Below are 21,431 nucleotides of genomic sequence, written 5' to 3' on the forward strand. Positions count from 1 at the left end.
TATTTACCGCTAAAGGAAGGGAGCAAACTATTCTAAAGAAGAGAGGAGGTTGTTTTTAACTCAGCTGCAAATTTATGGCTCACCGTACAGAGATATTCAGGGTCGTTGTTCTTTTGAAAAAAGAAAAAATACCGCTCGCGCGTCGTAAGCGGTGAGGCCCTTTTCTTTAGTGGGGAGAGGATTTCATGCTATCTTTCTGCTCCCTCCCCCCTTTCCATTCCAAAATTGGTACAGCCCATCACCCCCCATGGACGGGAGCGCCTATTGGCTGGGCGCATTTTAAAGGGGCAGGCAAGGCGCGCTTTTTCTTCCCTCCGACCTTCCCTTCCCCTCGCTCTCTTTCCGCCTCAGCTGCGGCCGTTCCGGGAGTTGCTGTCCTCCGGCCGCCCGCAGCTCGGGGAGCCGAGAAGGCGGCGAACGTGACCATCCGTCGAGCCCCGGGCCGGCGGGGCGGGCGGGATGAACAGGGGGACTCCCCTCCCGCGGCGACAACGACGGCGAAGGCGGCGGCGGGGCAGCCGCGGCTAGGCCCCGCCGCGGCGCTGCCATGGAAACGAGCGACGGCGGCCGCCGAGGGACAGAAAGGGTGCCGGAGCGGCGCCTGAGGCGCGCCGAGCGCGAGCGGGTCCCGCCGCCGCTGTTTCTGAGGGGCGCCGCTGCCGCCATGGAGGGCAGGGGCGGCGGCGGCGGCGGCCGGCCGAGCCAGGCCTCCTCCGCGGCGGCGGCGGCGGCGGCGGCGGTGGCTTCCCCCCCGCGCTACCGCTTGGTGGCGGAGATCGGGCGTGGCGCCTACGGCGTGGTCTACAAGGCGGTCTCGGGCCGCAGCGGCGCCCGCCTGGCCGTGAAGCGCCTGCGCTGCGACGCGCCCGAGAACGTGGAGCTGGCGCTGACCGAGTTCTGGGCCCTGACCAGCCTGCGCCGCCACCACCCCAACGTGGTGCGCTTCGAGGAGTGCGTGCTGCAGCGCGACGGCCTGGAGCAGCGCATGAGCCACGGCAACAAGCAGAGCGCGCTCTACCTCCGCCTGGTCGAGACCTCCCTCAAGGGTGAGCCGCCGCGCCCGGGCGCCCGAACCGCTCCCGAGGGGCAGACGCGCGACGCGGCGTTCGCACGACGCACCCAACCGGGCGGGCCGCGGTCGGTCTGCCTCTCGGTGTTGTACGCCCTGAGGCCAGGCCGTTAAGGGAACAGCCGAAGCCCCGGAAACCCAGCCGAGGTGGAGGGATAAGCACGTGGGGCGGGACAGACACGTGGAGAAGTGCCCCTGCTCTGCAGAAAGGTGGTTTGCAAGGGGGGTGATGTAGAGGGGCTTGGAAGAAGCCGGGAGGGGAGGCAGGTCCTGAGTCAGGGCTCACTGAAGAGAGAGCTATTCATCATCATTATTACTATTGTTATTACTATTATTATTGTGCAGTGACCATACCTAATACTCCTCCTTCCTCCTATTTTCCCCACCACCACCACCCCCTGAGGTGGGTTGGGCTGACCCAAGGTGACCCAGCTGGCTTTGTGCCAAAGGCAGGTCTAGAACTCTCAGTCTCCCAGTTTCTAAGCCAGCACCTTAACCATTGTACCAAACTGGGTCTCTGGGGTGTGTCTTCAAGAGCAGAGGGCCTCCTCGCAGTAGTGTCTTTTGTGCATGGGGTGTACGCATGCACTGGTTCTTGTTGGTTCAGGATTTAGTGGCCCTCAAAGTGTAGTGGCTCCAGATTTAGAGAGGAGCTGAACACACCCATAGATAATACCTGAAGAATAAGTCTTTGGATCCTGAGCTAGTCTTGCAGGCTAAGCCAAAAGGCACCTTAGGCTGCCTGCTACCCATTGCTGTTAGTCATGCCCCCCACAGATGATGGCTCTTCTGGATGAAGAAATGGAAAGCTGTCAAGTCCCCCCATTGGTTGGCTCAGTATTATGTTTATTGATTACGTGTCATCAAGTCATTTTCGACTCCTGGTCTTTCAGGTCTTCTGAAGGTGCACCCATCACCACTGTAACCAGGAGGATCCCCCTTGCTGCTGGTCATCATCATCATCTCTTTCCTTCCACCTTTCCCAGTATTAGAGACTTACAATGTACCTCAGCCCTTTTTGCAGTGAGATGCTCTGGGTTTTAGATACAATAACTAAGCTGCCCAGAGTCATTTTGGAGTTGGGTAGCTTAGAAATTTGATAAATCCTGACTGTTCTTTATGTCACCTGAGGCTGATGGCAGTTTTAGGACACAAGCTGAAGGGTCTCTGTTGGGGAAGAGTGGTCTAAAATAGTTTGGAGCTAGAATCCTGGAGTTAGGAAGGGCCATCCTTTGCTCTGTCCTGGAATCTAGAGCATCATGGGCAAATGGAAACCTAGTCTCTATCTGAAGACATTTACTGAAGGGGGGCTTGCCACCTTAATTTGTGCCATTACCAATAATTTTTCCTAAGGGTTTACAAAAAGTTGTGTGAAATTTCTCCAAAGCATCCCATCCTTGACTGCAAAACTGCTGTTTCTAGTGCAAAATAAGCAGCTTTGAGTATTTGAAATACTGCCGTAACTCTCAAAGCCGTAGACTCAAACTGGGGCAGGTCATGAAATTGTGCTCTTGAAGTGCTTTGTGCATCCTAATTCTAACCTTCAGGTGGAACCCGCCTTCGGTAACTTAAACCCATTATTTTGTGTTATGCGTTCTAGAATATGAGGGAGCAGGTGTTCACCCCAGAGCCTTTCCTAGACCACTCTGAAAATGCTGGGAATTTGCCATGGAACGTCGAGTTGCAATGAGCGCGAATCTTCTGCTGCTGACTTAGAGCTGCTTCAAGTCAGAAAAACTTTTTACATGCGCCGTGTAGGGTTGCTTGTGCGGAGGGGGCAAATCAGTCATGCAGCGCCCTGTAGGGATCTGTGATTGACCACACCCGTTGTATCCAGGTCTTCTGACAGTATTGGAATGACCTTCGGGATGCGGGGAGCTACTGGACTCTGCAGTTCTCCCACAAGGCATAGCCTCCTATACCTCTACTATGTGCAGTATTGGAGTATTTTAATACCCTTCCAGGAAAAAGCTGGATCAAAATAGGAGATTCTACAGTGATGCTGTATATTAACTTCCCTATAGGAGCTATTACTCTTATACAGAATTATCCAGAAGGCATGTGGATTTGTTGTCCTTCAACCTGTAGCCTTCAGTGTTTTCAGGGGGGAAGCTGTTTTAAGGAGCCTTTGGTGGCAGTCAAATGGAAAAGAAGATCCTTTCCTTTCCTTTCTGGGAAAGGCAGTGGGAGGGCTTTAGATCAAGGCCATTCTTTTCATTATTTCAAGGCTCTGCAGTTTTATCTGAAGCTTGGATGGTCCTCCTTAAACATAAATGTGCCAATTAACAAGGAAAGCCAAATGCTAACTTGGGCTTCCTATGGGCAGTTCTTCAGGAGATGGTGGCTGCCAGCGTTTTATTTCTCTACAGTCAGTATAAATCTGGCTTTAAAAGGGCATCCTGTAGACTCAAGTAAACCTTGGTGTTTAATTGAGGACAGAACGGTGGAAGAAAGAGTTGGGAGGGAGCCACATGGCAGAGCAGTGCGCACGGTCACTGCATAAACAGGCTTGGGCTTGACTTCATGCACTTCGTTGGACATGCACTGTGTCTCCAAACAGAAATGGCTTGTTCTATTTATTATCATATTTTTAGCATCTCCGCCACAAGGATTAAAGATAAGCCAGGCCCTTCCACGTGTCAGCCAGCCTGCTGCAGAGGTAGCTCAGCTAGGGGACATGCAAGAGCACACAGAATGGCCAGATGGGCACCAAGCATTGTGCAACATTCATTTGTTGGGCATCAGCAGTCTGTGCTGCTTGTTACATAATCTGTCATGTGGCTGATTGCTCACGGTTATCTCTTGGGCATAACATGGCAGGTCAAGACAATGAAACGAGGTGGTCACTGGGTGTAATAATACAGTACTACATATTCCAGTTGATCTAGAAAAGGTGATACCGATCCATTTGTTATTAGACTAATTTAATCAGTGGATTGTCAAACATTTCTAAGGTGATAATAAGCTGCGGATTAAAGGGAAGCCTGTGGCGTACGTGAAATCTGTAGTCCTAGGCACATTTCCTCGGAAGTATTCCCATTGTATTCCAGAAAGGTTACTTTTGTGTAATAAAGTCCCAGTGTGTGTATGGTATCCTGTTTATATTGGATGGGTATTCTAGAGTGGAAATTAGCCCCCTCCAATCTGGGACCCTCCATCTAGAGGTGTTGCAGTACAACTGCCAGAATTTTCACAGCACAGCCCATTTTCCCTGCTGGCTATAGATTCTGGGAGCTGTACCACAGCACGTTTCAAGGGCCCCGGGTTGGAAAAAATGGCTTAAACTTTTTTTTTTTAATTCGTTATGTCATGCTTCTGGCTATGATTTTGCTTACCTGTAGCTACATTTGAGATGTGGCATCCAAACAGGATGAAGAAGGTATTTATTATTCAGGAAACTGCTTTTAAACTAAAGCTGGGCATTTTGAATTTTAACAAGTCAGCAAAATGGCATTTGGATGGGTATCTGATAAAAAAAAATGGTGAAAGGTCCCCTGTGCAAGCACGGAGTCATGTCTGACCCTTTGGGTAAAAGTCCCTGGAAATAAATAGATGTATAATAAGAGCTGGTCAGTTTTCTATCTCTAGTTTGTTTTAGTTTTACAGGGCAGTTGGGCAGAAAGAGATGGAACCCAGCTACTCCAGGCTTACTCATACAAATTGCACTTGGAAGGCTTGTTAAGTAACCAAGATACATAGATAAAATGATTAAATTATCACAGGATTTATCAAGAAGAAAACACCCAGTCAGTTCTTGTTGCATTACAAAAGCTGGATTTGTTAATTGTATTTATAGTCCACATGGGCAGCCAAATCATGTCAGTTTCATGTACTGCTAAAGGCAATCTGAGTAAGGTTTAGTATGGTTAGAAGTCATCATTGTTCTCTTCAGGCCATTTCCACACAGCAGGTCCCATATGGTAGTGCCAGTTAAACATCTGGCAAATTTGCCAAAACTCTTACCTCATACAAGTTCAGACCTGCAAAACCTGTTTAACCACAGTTGATACTGAAAGAAAGAAGAAAGAGAGAGTAAGCAGCCAACAGCAGTGAAACATCTGCCCTCTAACTTCATCTCTTATAATTACCTGCAGCCTGAATTCCATATGCAAAAGTGCCATCTGCTCCGAATCAGCCCTTGCAAGTGCCTTGCTGCAGCTGGGGAAACACGGGCATAGCTCCTTGTGTCTTTGGAAAGCCAGGGTGGGGCAGGCAAGGTCTTTGGGAGAGATGGTTCCTTATGGGAATATTTCCTGAGTGTGTGTCTCTCACGGTCTGAAAGACTAAACAATCTTGAAGCACTCGTCACTCCTGCATCCTCATGGTGAACGAAAAAGCAGGGTTGCTACAGTAGAACAGCCTTACTTCTTAAGTATTGAATCTGGAGATTTAATGAGTGACAGTCACTGTGGCTTGTAAATTCTGACTGCCAAAGATCTTTCTATTTTGAATGCAGCAATAGACTCTTCATAGTTGGCCACTGCCTTTCCTCTCCATTTTTGTTTCCTGGCAGAGATGAGTGAAATCCAAAAGGGATGATGTGAAGAAGCACCGCCTTCTCTTTATGTGAAATCAAGCCCTTTGATTCTTGGGGGGTGTAGTTCACACCCATTATGATTGTGCTTGTTTGTTTTTTTCTTTTTCAACAAGCTTTCTTTGCTCTTTGTTGACAAGGAAGCACAGCCAAATTTTGATGGGGCCTTCAATTACCATAGTAATAGTCATGGTGACAGACTCGTTTATGCAAATAACCAGCGTTTCTCACTATCCTTTATTGCAGAACCTGTTATCCACAACCTGGATAGTTCTTTGTGTCCAGCGACATTTAGTTATCCGTGGCTTATGCTGTTTGGAAGATTAGTTGTATCATCTTGTAAGCTTCCCAGGGTTCAACTCTAAAACTCTTTAACTCATATGAGGTAGAATGGCAGTGTGTTTCAGTTACATGAAAGCTTTAGGAAGAAAAAGTCAACTGGTATGATGATTTCTCAATGCTAATAATAGGGATGTGCAAACAGGTTTTCTAAAACCTTGCTCTTATTTTGCATACACTCAGCAGCAGGATGTGGCTGCGAAAAAGACAAATGCGGTTTTAGAAGGATGGTTTTCAAACCCCTGGAAGTAATTGTTTCACTTTATTCTGCTTTGGTCAGACACCACCTTGAATCCTATTTCCAGTTCTGGGCATTGCACTTTGAATTGCTAAGATTCTAGGCCTTAGTCTTTGAGAAGCAAACCTGCTTAAATTACAAGCCGTTCTGACTGATTCTGAGTCATTCCGTTCTGCCTAACACACTAATCATTTCTCCCACTCTTTTCTCCCTCCGCAAGGTGAGAGGATCCTGGGCTATGCCGAAGAGCCCTGTTACCTGTGGTTCGTCATGGAGTACTGTGAAGGGGGAGACCTGAATCAGTACATTCTTTCGCGCAGGCCAGACCCAGCCACCACCAAGAGTTTTATGCTCCAGCTGACCAGCGCTATCGCTTTCCTCCACAAGAACCACATTGTGCACAGGGACCTGAAGCCAGACAACATCCTGATCACAGAGCAGTCAGGTGCTCCTGTTCTCAAAGTAGCAGACTTTGGGCTCAGCAAAGTGTGCGCTGGCTTGACTGCTCGAGGCAAGGGTGGGGGGAACGATAACAAAAATGTGAATGTGAACAAGTACTGGTTATCCTCTGCTTGCGGTTCAGACTTCTACATGGCTCCTGAGGTGTGGGAGGGGCACTACACTGCCAAAGCAGACATCTTTGCCCTGGGCATCATTATCTGGGCAATGATTGAGAGGATAACGTTCATCGATGCCGAGACCAAGAAGGAACTCTTGGGGACTTACGTCAAGCAGGGGACGGAGATTGTACCTGTTGGGGAAGCTCTGCTAGAAAACCCAAAGATGGAGTTGCACATTCCCCAGAAACGCAGGACTTCCATGTCTGAGGGGATCAAGCAACTCTTGAAAGACATGTTGGCTGCTAACCCACAAGACCGACCCGATGCCTTTGAACTTGAATCCAGGATGGACCAGGTTACTTGTGCTGCTTAAACTCAGGTCAGAGTGTTGGTGAGCTCTGGAAACAGGGTAAGGGCACTTCCATTTTTGTGCCTTGGTTACGACACACATTAAAATGACGTTCCCATGGATTCGGGTGCTTGAGGCTATTTATGCTCTGGCTGGCAGCAGCAGGTTGTTGAATTGCTGGAAAGTAGATCCTTGTTTTGGAGATACTATACTATGAACTTGTGCGTATGTAGGCAACTAGAGCTATGCCCCAATTATAATATATTGTAATTGATGATATTGGCAGATGAGGAAGATGTGAATGAAGCAAACCGCATGCTTACAGTATATACTTGCGTAGAAGCCCATCCGCAGATAAGCTGACCCTCAAATTTTTAACCAAAATACTGTGAAAAATACACCACCTGTGGATAAGCCGACCCTCAAAACTTTCATGTGTTTTACTTTTCATAATTGGCTTATCCATGGAAGGCTCATTCTTCACTGTGTTTTGGTTAAAATTTTGAGGGTTGGCTTATCTGCGGATGGGCTTCTACGCAAGTATACACAGTACTTACTTTTAGGCAATTCTTTCTAAGATGTTTTCCAACTGCAATTTTGTAGGAACTGAAGAGAGCCGGTTTGGTGTCGTGGCTAGGGCACCGGGCTAGAAACTAGGAGACCATGAGTTCTAGTCCCATGTCAGGCGCGAAGCCAGCTGGGTGACCTTGGGCCAGTCACACACTCTTGGCCCTGGGAAGCAGACAAGGGCAAGCCACTTCTGCAGAACCTGGCCAAGAAAACTGCAGGGATCTTTCCAGGCAGTCTCTGAGAATCAGACACGACTAAACGGATTTTTTTTTTTTTTAAGGAACTGATACTAAACATTTTCAAAATCTGCTCGGTGAGTTGGGGTATCTTGGTTGATTAAGAAGGTTTTAAATTGTGTGGTGAAATTGCCTTTAATACGGTGGTCCTAAAGGAAGACATCAGCATGAAAGGGTGGCCTGCTGTTTGGAAGGCGGATTAGGTCTTCCCTACCACCACTGAATTTGGGGGCTTGGTCTGGGTGAAGAACATTGTGGAACTTTTCAGTGAAGGGTGGGCTTGCTCTTAAGCCAGGGTTCCTCAGCCTTGGCAACTCTAAGCTGTGCGGACTTCAACTCCCGGAATTCCCCAGCCATCCTTTGCTGGCTGGGGAATTCTGGGAGTTGAAGTCCGCACAGCTTAGAGTTGCCAAGGCTGAGGAACCCTGGCTTAAGCTGTATGTGGAAAAGAGATCCTTTGTATTTGTCAGACCCTGGCTGGCCAGCAGGGGAGTGAGGCCGGCTGTGGCTGACATTGCCCGTTGCTCACAAGTCTTAAACACCAAGCAGGCAAGGCCTGCGTTTCCTTTTGGCTCCAAGCACGGCCAGTGAACAACAGGGAGACACGCCGATGCCTTTCTCTAGAGACATTCCAGACACAGCGAGATGCTTTCCAAACATCCCTGTGTCAATCGCCATGCTTTTGCAGGCTCTGAAGTAGCACAGCAGATACTCCCTCACGCTGCCCTCATCAGCTTGCTGTTGGCCCGTTTCTTAGCCTGGCAACTGTATTTGTGGATCACCCCAGAAGGCAGTAGGGGAGCCTTAATGATGGTCTGCAATTTTAAATAATTGCCTGGCTGCTGCCACGCAACCTCTGTGTCCTGCTAACTGAACTGTGTGTGATGGCTAAGAGGAATTCTTGTTTGAGGGGCATGTACTGTTGCAAACTGGCTGTTATGAACCACAGTTCGAGAGAGCTTCCTGTCTTCTGCCTGCTGCTTTCAGTTTTTCTAAAAGCCTCATTCATAGTGGAGAAATGGAATATGAAAGCAGACAGGCCTTTGACCCAACCCTGTAGGGTTCTTAAGGCATTCAGCTCTTCCCAGAAGGGATGGTCCTTATTGTTCTTGCCCCATATACTAAGTTTCACTGTCCTTGTCTGATTCTAGAGAAGGGGATAGTAATTTCTGGAAAAAAAAAGAAAAGAAAAACATGAGTGCGCTACACGAAGAGTTACAGTGCACATTTTCTTCATTCGGGCAACAGTCCATTAGCAGCACTTGGACTATTGCATGCATATATATATATATATATATATATATATATATATATATATATATATATATATATATGTTATGTATGTATGTATGTATGTATGTATGTATGTATGTTTAATATTTCAAATTTAGTTACCACCCATCAGTCACAGAGCAACTCTGGGTAGTTTACAACAAAAGCAAGAATAAATACTAGTTAAAAATACAATAAAACCATTCTTAGATAAATAATATAACCCAAAGGGTAGATGCTAAAAAGACCCCAAGAGTTGGTTACCCCTTCTCACACCCCAGGCGAGATGGCAGAGCCAGGTCTTCGCCCCTTTCCGGATGGGGCACCTTAAATGCCAAACTGAGGGGCAAACCTTCCGTTCTCTTGGTACATCTGTTCCCACTCTTCTCTTGGGGCAGGTCGCCCACAGTGCAGGTTATGCAACAGCTGGTTGAAGGGGTTTCTTTCCGGGGTTATCCCTTACCTGATATTCCTTCACTGTAACTCGGCTTCCTCAAGTAGTTGGTTCTCAATATGGCTGGACTCATTTGTTTCCCATTCCCATGGCTGTAGAGGTCCCATTTTACACATTGTCTCCCCCACTCCTTCCCATGTCTGCCTACAGCAGTCACCTGTGCCCCTCTGTACTCCCTTGGCAAGCAGGGAGAGCCCTCCAAGACAGAAGGAGTTAGTTTCCCAGGACATTTGCCCCTGTGTCAGAGCATCATGGCTTTGTAAGGAAGCTGGATTCTCTAAATCTGAATTAGACTCTTGTTTCCTTTCCAGGGCACTGCATGCTGATCATGGGAGGACACTTAAATTGGTCGCCAACTTTTTGTAGAGCCAAAAAACTGAGCCTGGATTAATTGGAAAAAGTTGTTATTTTTAATAAGATGTTTCTGAATGTTGCTTCGGTGTGTGAAAGCTATGGCAAACAAAATGCTAATTCTTGTCTAACCAGGACTTTGGTTCTTTGTCCTGCTAGAATAGAAGTGAGCCACTTTTCCACCTTTGGGGGGGGCATGTGAGGACCACATGGAATGTAGTCAACGATATTGTAAAAGTCTTTGCGTTAGATAGGGCTTGAATTTTCAGAACAACCCTTTGTTGTTGGGGAGATTAACAGACAGCTAAAATCGTCTCAGTTTTGAGGAAACGGTGGGTATCTTTAAAAAGTGCCTTGCGCTTTTTGCCTCCAAATGCAAAGAAAAGAGAGTGAAGGTGGCTGCCTTTCTACAGAACAGTCTGGAGGATTTTATTCACTAAAGCGGGCATGGGGGTTAGTATATCACCCCTAGTCCGTCCACCCCTGTGCTAGAATGAAGTGGCAGAATCCAGAAAGCAAGCCAGTTTGATTCTTAGCAGATATTTAGTAGCTGATGTTATGTAATGTGAACGGGGTTATTTTTAAGATGAAGAAGGCTCGGAAGAGATGCCGACTGATAGCAAATCTTCATAATTTCCTTGAATTAAAAGCACAGTGGGTTGCCTGCCACGGACTCAATAAAGCAGTTTAACTGCCTGATGGGAACCTGGCCACCACGCAAGATTCCTGGGCAGCGTTTGTGCTGGTGGGTCACACGTTGCATGACCCATCCCACCCAGTTCTCCCTAGAAAGACTCTGTGAAAGAGATTCTCTCCCTTGCTTTCCACGTTGCATTGATTAGACATCAGTTGAGAATGCAATTTGGATTAAAACGTTAGCACCTGGAGCCCCTTATTGAATAGTTGTTCTGAAAGGAATCTTGGATGCAGTATTTTGCAGGTATTGGTTTTTGTTGGTTTTAGTTGTTTATAGTTAATTTAACATGGTTACCCACTGTTGTTTCAATCTATGGGTATCATTTAAAATAATAAGGATAGTACTGACCAAGCTCGGTATCAAAATAGTGAGTATCCAAGGAGTACTACTTTTTGTCAGCTGAGCCTGTCTCAATTAGGTCTTTTGATTTTGGCCGGGGGGGGGGGGGAGCAGAGGGGGAATGTTTAAACATATTTGCCATGTGATGGAGGGAGTCTTCTCTGGCCCTGCTTAATCCAAATGTTTCCATTCTCATTCCATATCTCTTTTAGAGATGCCTCATGCTTTGGGACTAGTACCAGTAAAAAGAGTGGAGTTTCCATCCCCGGGGCATGGCTATACCTTTTAAGAGTGTCTGTCCTGGTCCAAAGTGTTTCTTCCTTTTTGCACCTGTCTCCTCCTGCTCTTGGGCCCAGGGATGATTCTCTGGATTATGTAAAGGTTGCTCTGTCTCCAGACTGTTTGTTAGAACGTCAAAGTCACGAAGGAATGCTTTTCTTCCTCTTGGGCACTTTGGGAGTGATGTTGTTGCCTTCAATATCTCTTTGTTTCCTTTTCCTTCTTTGGCCTGTCCCCCAGCCCGCTTTTTGAATAGTCTGCATATGCCATTCGTGATCATTCATGTGCCAATAACATGATGATGCAGGGTTGCATAACCAGGCTGTACCCTCAGGGGAAATCCTTCCTGTATTTCTCTTCAGAATGGTAAATGTAAGTCCAATAAACACAAAGAGGGGAGAGATCTGCCCTTTGGCTGTTTGTTCAGAGGCCCATCTCTCTCTCTGTTCTAGCCCCCTTGCCATGAGCTGAGCCAGGAATAAGTCTTCGCTGAAGTAAAACTGCAGGGAAAGAAGGCTGCCCCTTATATAACTTATATAAGCCCATCCACAGATAAGCTGACCCTCAAATTTTTAACCAAAATACTGTGAAAAATACACCACCTGTGGATAAGCCGACCCTCAAAACTTTCATGTGTTTTACTTTTCATAATTGGCTTATCCATGGAAGGCTCATTTTTCACTGTGTTTTGGTTAAAATTTTGAGGGTTGGCTTATCTGCGGATGGGCTTCTACGCAAGTATACACAGTACTTACTTTTAGGCAATTCTTTCTAAGATGTTTTCCAATTGCAATTTTGTAGGAACTGAAGAGAGCCGGTTTGGTGTCGTGGTTAGGGCACCGGGCTAGAAACTAGGAGACCATGAGTTCTAGTCCCATGTCAGGCGCGAAGCCAGCTGGGTGACCTTGGGCCAGTCACACACACTTGGCCCTGGGAAGCAGACAAGGGCAAGCCACTTCTGCAGAACCTGGCCAAGAAAACTGCAGGGATCTTTCCAGGCAGTCTCAGAATCAGACACGACTAAACGGATTTTTTTTTTTTTAAGGAACTGATACTAAACATTTTCAAAATCTGCTTGGTGAGTTGGGGTATCTTGGTTGATTAAGAAGGTTTTAAATTGTGTGGTGAAATTGCCTTTAATACAGTGGTCCTAAAGGAAGACATCAGCATGAAAGGGTGGCCTGCTGTTTGGAAGGCGGATTAGGTCTTCCCTACCACCACTGAATTTGGGGGCTTGGTCTGGGTGAAGAACATTGTGGAACTTTTCCTCCTTTTCAGTGAAGGGTGGGCTTGCTCTTAAGCCAGGGTTCCTCAGCCTTGGCAACTCTAAGCTGTGCGGACTTCATATATGCAGTACATACGGTACTTACTTTTAGGCAATTCTTTCTAAGATGTTTTCCAATTGCAATTTTGTAAGAACTGAAGAGAGCCGGTTTGGTCTAGTGGTGAAGGCACCGGGCTAGAAACCAGGAGACAGACAGTTCTAGTCCCTCCTTGGGCATGAAAGCCGGCTGGGTGACCTTGGACCGGTCCCTCTCTCTCAGCCTCACAGGGTGGTGGTTCTGGGGAAAATAGGAGGAAGGAGTATGAGGTCTGTTCCCCGCCTTGAGTTATTTATAAAAACAATAAAGGCGGGATAGAAAATAAATAACAGAACAGGAGGGGACGCTCCGGCTGACCCCTTGCTTGCTTCCAAGCGAAACACCTGCCTTGCATACACAGACTTGGTTGCTATTCTGTCACGTGGAGCCGTCTCTTCCTTTTGGGCTCCTGGGAAGGTGATTTCTCACCGTGACAGAATCCCTTGAAGGACTGTCTGGTAGCCCGCCTTATGCAAGCCGTCAAGTTTGCACTCCAGTTGAGTTATTTACTGTAGTTGTTCTGTAACCCTAAACTTTGTTATGTCAAGCCACATCACTAAGTCTTGAACTCACTACAGAGCCTTGCAAAGCTCTGGTGACTGTCCTCATTACCTTCTCCTTGCTGAATGTCTTCCAGTTCCTGATGCCAGGTCTTGGAGCTCCCACATCTAAGGTATATGCTGGCCCGGGGAGCTGTCTTCTTCCTCTGGACAAGATCTGTCTGCATACAGGAGCTGATGTGAGCTGAAAATCATCAGAGCAGACTTGAGGATTCTTGACTTGGCCTAGACTTATTCTAGGATAAGCATTCATGTAAAAAGCCACATTGCTGTTTTCTTTGGTGTTCGGCTCCCTAGAGATCCACAATGAACGTAGGTAGCAGAAGGGGAAAAGGGGGAGACATACTCTGTTTTTCTTGTTAACCTAGTAGATCAGGGAGGAAGAGAACAGGAGCTATGGCTGTTTTTACACATCACTAGAGATAACTTTGAACTCAAGAAAAAAAAAATGAATAAGTATTCCATCCCCATGTCACCTGCAGGAGGAAGCTGGGTTCAGATATTTCTGTGCCAGTCCTTGTGAAAGGAATCTCCTTTCCTGGTCAAGGTGCAGCCAGGAATTGAAAAATAACCAAGTTTCTCTGGTTCAGGGCTACTCTGGCCCCTTCCCCTCTGATGCAGGTTTCAGGTGAATCCAATAGGGCTGAATGTGCCTACTCTGATCAAGTCTGTGCATGCAGTCTGTGGCTCTGCTCCTGTGATTCAGGAGCAGGTTTCCTACTAGCCTGGTCACTTCATTCTGATACACCAGCCTTTTGGCAAGGCTGGGAATAAATCTTTGCTTCCATTAGCACAGCCAGCATCCTTAACTCTTGCAAAAGCTGGTGTAATATATATTGCCATGACAGAACTGGGCATCCACACGCTCTTCCTCAATTAATTACTTGGAACTCACATTGACTGGCCTTTGTGATCTTGACCAGGTATGGTTATATAGAGTTACCGCTCAATAAAGAACTCTCTTCTCCCTACTTAGTATAATAGGTAATCTATTTTGCATGAACCTTCTTTCGGTATTGGGAGTTCTGCAAGGTTTTAGAATATCCGGTCAAGAGCTGTCATGACAGAAGATAGGAACGGTGTCGAGGAAACCTGAATGCTGCCTCGCATCTATAAGCCTTTAAATGTTTGGCCTGATTGGTAAAAATTGGAGATATCATGTATTTATGGTCCTGCTCATTGGAAGGATTTTGCCAGATCAGACCTTCCAGAACTGTCCAGCAGCACATTCTTCTTTGCCTGCCAGCATTTTTATCAGAAGTTTATCTGCTTTTCTGCTGTAGCTGATTCTGTAAAATAGCTGGTCCTGCTTTGCTTGATGTTATGCTAATTACAGCCGCCTCAGCTGAATTCTCCTCTCCTAAGGGGCCAATTTTGACACTCTGTGGCTCCTGTTTCAGAAACACCCTTGCCAAATCCAGCAAGAAAATTAGAGCATGAGAAGACCCATTTCTAATTATTGCACACTTTTAACCATTGTTTTCTTCTTAAGACTTCCTGCGACTAATTGGGCTTTCCGCTGGGGGCGGTGGGGGAGGATTGTCCCAAGAAACTTGGCTACACACTGAGTTTGGATGCAGAAGCAAGAGCCAGCCCAGCTTGGCTTCCCTTGTGACCCAGGTGAATTGGGAGGCCAAACGTGTGAGTTACCTATTATGTGATTGGCTTGGATGCCTGTTTATGTTCCTGGCCTGGCTGTCAAGGTAGTGAGACGTCGACAGTCCTGGTGCAGCTGGTTTTATTTTGTCAGTTTAGTAAAGAGCTTTTTCCATGTATTAACTTGGAAACATGGTACACTTCTAAAGCTATTAAAAGTGCAACAGAAACTTAATGCTGCTCTTCTTTGCATATTTAACACCACCCATTTAGAACTGAATTTGTCAGACAGTTTTCCTGATTTTAAACTTTTGTGCTTTGTTGATTTTAATTGTTGCAGGCTGCTCTGAATGGTGTGTTAGCACTATAAGGGTGGGATATAAATGAATAAATACAATGTTTAGAAGACTCAAAACACCGTCTTAGTAACCCTTGCGGTGGTTCTGAAAAGCTCAGGAGTGTGGTCCATAGGGAGAGGAAACTGGAGTCAGCTTAAGGCAACCACATTGGGAGTGTGCATGGAAGCCCCCTGGCTCTTAGCCAGGCATTATGCTAGACCTTGGTGGGGCTCAGTGGAGAGCAGTTGGGATGTCTGTATCTGTAGATGACTGACCTGTGTTTGGTTACAGCCCTTCATGGTACAGCTGGTCACTGTCATCATCTGCCTATGGAACAAACTATAAAAGTGCCATTAGCATTTACATTAATGATGCTTCAGACTGAAGTAGCATGTATATGGAAAGGGCGGGCCTTTGGGGAAAGGGGCTTTGATCTCTAGCCTTGGGTCAGACCCAGTCTCCTGCTTGCCTGATGGGCATCCTGTCCAGCTTGGCCCTAAGACACCTCCCTGTACTCCTTGCTTCATTTGCACCACTTTCTTTTCATTGGTTTATTCCTAATAACTGTGCAAAAATAAAGTAAAATCCTCCCAAATGATGTTATCTCTTAAAAGGAAAACAGTAAATAAACAAAATTCACAGGAAAGAAAAGATCAAGGCCCAGCAAGAACGGAAGGTTCTTGAACAGATGAAGCCCGGACAGAAGTGTGCTATTGGTTGAAAGAGACCCACGTTAACAGCTGGATGGGCCTTCTTTTTTTACTTGAGCGCGTAAGGTGCTTTACAGCAGCTGAGTGGCTTTGTTGTCAGTAACAATGCTGGGCTGGGAAATTTAAAAACAAGGAAGCCAGCCTCATGTGAGAGACCTTCGTGGATTCCTGTGCAAACTTGTTCTGCATTCAGCAAACAGTTGTGCTCCTGCAGACTATCCTCTGGACAGAACTGAGTATGCTGCATCATTTAGTCATCTTTTTTTTTTCTGTTGGGTTCTTGGTTCTCTCTGAGGTTGGTTGTTTTCCTGAAGACATTTTGTGCCCAGGCTAGGTATCATCGTCAGTGCAGCAGAGGGTGGAGTTTGCTGGTTGTTTAGATAGAGTAGCTTGCCCCGCCAGTCTTGGTTGGGGTGTGGTCTCCATTTTTCTTGATATTCCCTGATCGATTATGTGCCATCAAGTCAGTGTCAACTCTCAGCAACCACATAGGTAGATTTCTCCATGATGATCTGTCCCTAACCTGGTCTTTAGCTCTTCCAACAGTGCCCCTCACCACCACCGTAACTGAGTCCCTCCCCCTGGCTGCTGGTCCTCCTCCTCTTCTCTTTCCTTCCACCTTTCCCAGCATCATCTCTTTTCCAGAGAGCTGGGCCTTTGCGTAATATGTCCGAAGTAGGATAATTTGAATCTGGTGATTTGTGCCTCAAGTGAGAACTCTGGGTTGATTTGTTCTAAGATCCATTGGTTTGTTTTCTTGGCTGTCCTTGGTATTCTCAGGAGCCTTCTCCAACATGGAAGTTCAAAAGCCTCGATGCTGTTCCTGTCATGCTTCTTCAGAGTCCTTGATTGGGGTACGGTTTCTTCCCTGATCGTTCATCTGATGCTGTTTTCTGTTTATCTGGGCATCGGCTGCTCTTCCCCATGAGCGTCTGTAGTTTTGAGAAGCGACCATTTGGGCTGCAAGATGGCTTTGGCCCTTGTCAGAGAAGTGAGTCTCTACAGAGATGGTGGCTGCTTTCTCTGCGATGTGACAGTGCTGAAACAGCGTAATTAGAAGATGTGAACTGGTGCGGCAGTGATGACGTTCAGGTATCATCTGCAAAGCAGACCAAACTGGGCTGCTTGTGAGTAAAGCTGGAGTAATTCACAGAGCGAGCGTAAGCTTGGCAGTCTGTGAGTTGGGCCTGGAGCAGTACTATGGAGGTTTATAGAGGACGCAGTACTAGATACGTGGGCGACCACGTCTAGCTGACTAGCTGTATTCCACCATTTAGGTGTAGAAGTGTTTTTCCGCCGTTCAGCTGGTTCCCTAATCAAATATCCTCTTCTCCTTTGTATAACAAGTAGGGTTTGCTCTCTAGGGAACAGGAAAGGAAACTCGGCCAAGAAAGCTGTAAAGGTGAGTGCCACAGACGCACAGCGAGCTTCATCTTTTAAAAAGAAGCGTGCTGTTTCTGAGCAAAGGCCTGGGAGCAGAAACCAAGGTCCTGTCTTCTCATTAAAGGTAGACATGGATGAGTATACCCGTGGCCTGCTTCCCATAACCCACAGTTGCTACTGGCAGAAAACTGGATGACCTTCCTCCTCTGAGAAGGGAAACGGTTAGAATTGGGTCAGACCGAACGTCTCGTCTCTGTCGAGGAAAACGTGAAAGGAGAACTCTCGACTCCGTGGAAGGGGAAGAGGGGTTGCTCTCGGGGGCCCCGAATATATTAAGGAATTTCAGAAGACAGAGTTTGCTTCTTCAGTAGCGTGTAGGTGTCTGCAAAGTTTAGACCCTTTGCCATACAGTTTCTCCACAATCAGTTGCTGCTGATCTTTGACATAATTATTTCAAATAAATAAATATGAGGAGGATGAGGGCCCCAATAATACGTATTTCATGAGGGCTTTCCTTACCTTTTTTTTTCTTTTCTTTTTTCCCCTTACAGGATTTCTTACAGGGACCGACAGTCTCCATGATGTACTTGCAAGCTGAGGAGGGCCCGGCGTGGACACCGACTTCTCTGGCACCGTGAAGCTCTGGGACTCGCCTTGGAGCCCCAGGCGATACAAGGAGGGCAGTAGTTGCTGCAACCCATTTCATTATGCGACTATTGAAGTTAATCGTTTCTTACATTTCCCCCTTCCTTTCTCTCCTGCCAGCTCAGCTTTGCCTGTTTACTTGATCTGTGCAGTACATCTGGAATTCCTCTTTTACCTAAACAAAATACTGAAAAAGCAATCTGCAAATAATTTTCTGTTGCTGCTACTGCTGAGTACCAGAACTCTGGGGCAAAATGCGCATAAGTTTTCTTTTCTCTTAATGTTGTTGAGCAGGGTGATATTTAGCTGAGAGTACTGAGGCCTGTGGCAAAATACTTGGGGGGGGGGCTGCGGCTTAGCCCCTAAAGCTAGAAACACAGTTGAATACGTCTTTCTCCTACTCCCTACTCCCAGCATCATAGGACCTAAAGGTGTGGTATCTGATAGGGACGTTAAGGCAAACCCCCACTTTGAAGGTGACCCCTGTTAGAATCTCAGTTCTGACCATCGTGGGAGCTTGTGTTTCGGTGTGCCAAATTTCACAGGTCAAGAAAGGGGTGTGTGGTTTTTGGAAATGATGGCAGGCATCCACAGAAATTACCTTTATGTAGAAAATGCTCTCAAAAGCCTGCATCTGGTGGGCTGGGTAGCTTGCTTGCTTGCTTGCTTGCTTGGTCTTTGGGCTGTCTGAAATCCAGTGGGTATCTTAACAGCAGGCTCAGTCTTTTCCTGGTTTAGAAGATTTAAGCATTCAGTCCGTCTGAAGGTTCTTCCCTCCTGTAGAGGCCTGCAAAGGTACAGTCCCTTCCTTGCATCTAGGGCCGTTTCCAACGTTAGCAGCACCTTTCCCACCACTACAGCCATCACACGTGTATCTCTGCACACACCAAGATTAGTCCTAATCTGAAACACTGCCCTAAGTAGCCCTCCCCTAATAGGCCTCTTACCATTCCGTTGCTCTTAAAGATTCGGCTGGTTTCTTCCACTCAGACATGGCCCTAAGCCTGCCAACTGCTTTGAGTGGATATTCTGCTCCAGTACTTCCTTCAGTCGGTCTTAGGCTGGTCTTGCAGTTACCACTGTTCATTCAGCAGCAGTGAAGACACGCTTGGATCAGCGCAATAAAACCGAATCAGCACTTTGTCCTCCTCCCCTGGTAAGATGAACCGTGGAGTTTAAATTGCCTCAGCGGTTGTCTTTAAGATTCTGGGGAAGTGCTGTGCTGTAGCTATTGGAATGCCTTTCTTCCATAAAACGTTGGCATTCCTTAGTTCTATGCAGCCAGAATTGGGCCATGAATGTCAGTCTTATCGTGGATGATATGCGGCTTACAAGGCTTTTCACGTGCAGGTCCTTCTACAGGCTCTTCTACACCGCCATGTTTATGACTGACAAGAAAGGTGTTCTCTCAGGAAGCTCGGAAGAGGCCCTTTTGAGTCTGGGATGCAAGATAAGCTAAAACCATTTTCCAAGAGACGTGTCAGGCTGTGAACATTTCTTGAGCCATCTGAACTGTCCAGTCCGGAGGAAAAGAGTTTGACCCGAATTGGGGGGTTTGAGGCACCAGCCGTTTGTTTGAACCGTTGCCCCTAATTCAGATTTGGGGGGTGCCTTCGCATAAATACCTAATCCTCAGACCAGTTGGTAAATTCGGCCCCGCAGATCCTAGGGCACAAGTATATGACGTGCCAGAGTGTGTGAGCCTTTGTGTAAGACATGGCTGCTCCGAAGGAGCCCTTGCATTTCACTTCTGCACTTTGTGGGATGTTTGTGGATGTGGAGGAAGACAGATACCAAGACTTTAGCCCGCTGGAAGACTGTTCAAGTGAAGAGCCCTCTGCAGCTGAGCTCATCCTGATTATTGTACGATTTTCTTCCAACCGTTGTTGGGGTTGAAGTTGATGCTTTTGTGGTGATAGCTTAGACTGTTTCTCAACCTTGGCGGCTTGAAGATGTGTGGACTTCAACCCCCAGAATTCCCCAGCCAGCCTGGCTTAGGGTTAGGGTTAGGGTGGCTGGGGAATTCTGGGGGTTGAAGTCCACACATCTTCAAGCCGCCAAGGTTGAGAAACGTTGGCTTAGACCGTAGTGCCTTACTGAAGGATTTGAAGGACTCTTGCGAGAAGCGCATTAAGCTAAGGAAATAGCTCTCTGGGGGAATTGTGCTTCAATGTAGCTCCAAGGGTAGTCTCCACTTTGCAGTCTCTTGTGAGTTTTCTTGGTTGCCCCCAGAAATGGATAAATGCTTTTGAGGGTTGGCTGTATCGGCTGCCAACCCATTTTTAGAGGGTAGCAGCACCTGAGCAGGAAAGCAGCGTGGTGTGTCCTTCAGAGAACCTTTACACTCGTTCCTCAGGAGGAGATTCTCTGCCTGACCAGCAGTCCCTGTGTTTGGGTGTTGACTTTCCTGAACTTATACGTGTGAATGTATCGTGTTGCAAGCAATAGAAACGTGTTTGGCCTGAGGCCCCTGGTGCCCCCTGGATTTCAGATACGGTATCTGGAGTTCACATGGGAGTGTCTCCCCCACCTTCACTCAGAAGTCTCCCCAGTCACTAGTCGAATGCATTTTGAATGGACGTTGCTAATTTATTATTGAGAAATATCAAATCTCACTGACATAAAATAAGTTATTTTGGGGTTGATTGGTGTTTTTCATGAGTATTGGCTATGCCTTTATATTAAGCTGTTTACATCTAAGTTTGCTGTTTACTGTTGGTGGTGTGGGCTGGAATATGGTTTTGGTCTTTTCCCAGTTAAAGGGCTGAAGTGAGGTTTGTGCTTGGCTCCAGCCCATTCAGCGCCCTTTCTCCCCATCTCCTTCCCCCGTGACTTGGTCCCTAGTTTTCATTGCAGGGTTGGGAGAACCTAGCAACAAAACCAGCAGCTCAACAGCTTTTCTAAATCTACTGCATGATCCAACAACCTTTGTCCCCTCTGTGCATCCAGCAATATCTTCCTATCTCCCTTTTACATGTTGCAGATAGTTCTCCGTTTGATTCTCAGTTTGGCAAAAGAAGAGTCTACGCACGTGTAGTTCTGTATCATTGAGAAACTAAGTTTGAGCTCACTTTTGGCTTTGATGCAGATTCTAGGCCAGAAAGCAAAGGAGCTCCAGGCTTAACTTCTTGGGTACAGTTGTGCATCAGTATCTCTTCCCCCCCCCCCACAAGGTTAAAAGGAAGATGGGAAACAAGAGGGCTTGTCCTTGCTACAGAGGGAACTTGTGTCCACCATGCCCGAGTCGTTAAGTGTAGCCTTCACAATGACAAGGGCTGCTGCTGTCTTAGGCTGGATTGTTGACAGCGCTGGGATAGGATAACATCCTTGACAGACCCAACACATGACAATTCTGGTTATAAGTCCATTCCTTCCCACCAGCATAGGGGCAGCTGGATAATCTGGTACCAGTAGCTGTCATTCCAGAGGGGTGACAGTAGCCTTAGACCTATTGAGGGAAGCCTGGCCATCAACCATTCTTGCAGTTGGCCAGGATCAAGTGTGTCCCAGTCAACTGGAAAAGTTCGCAATTGTTGAGTTGCCATTGGGAA

General features: G+C 46.9%; 1 protein-coding gene across 1 annotated transcript; it reads left to right on the plus strand.

The window, feature by feature from the left end:
* Positions 1 to 390: 390 nt before the first annotated feature.
* Positions 391 to 19,798, plus strand: STK35 (serine/threonine kinase 35). The gene is made up of 3 exons (XM_063296869.1): positions 391 to 1,046; positions 6,401 to 7,149; positions 17,787 to 19,798. The coding sequence occupies exons 1-2, from the start codon at positions 548 to 550 to the stop codon at positions 7,111 to 7,113; spliced, it is 1,212 nt and encodes a 403-aa protein (XP_063152939.1). The 5' UTR covers positions 391 to 547; the 3' UTR covers positions 7,114 to 7,149; positions 17,787 to 19,798.
* Positions 19,799 to 21,431: the final 1,633 nt, after the last annotated feature.

Source organism: Candoia aspera, chromosome 3 (genome assembly GCF_035149785.1).
Source record: "Candoia aspera isolate rCanAsp1 chromosome 3, rCanAsp1.hap2, whole genome shotgun sequence".
Lineage (NCBI taxonomy): Eukaryota > Metazoa > Chordata > Lepidosauria > Squamata > Boidae > Candoia > Candoia aspera.

Bases quoted from the DNA above. Each gene is read 5' to 3' on its own strand.
- STK35 (XM_063296869.1), top strand. From the start codon at position 548: ATGGAAACGAGCGACGGCGGCCGCCGAGGGACAGAAAGGGTGCCGGAG. The intron at 1,047-6,400 runs GTGAGCCGCCGC...TCCCTCCGCAAG, and splicing joins GGTCGAGACCTCCCTCAAGG to GTGAGAGGATCCTGGGCTAT.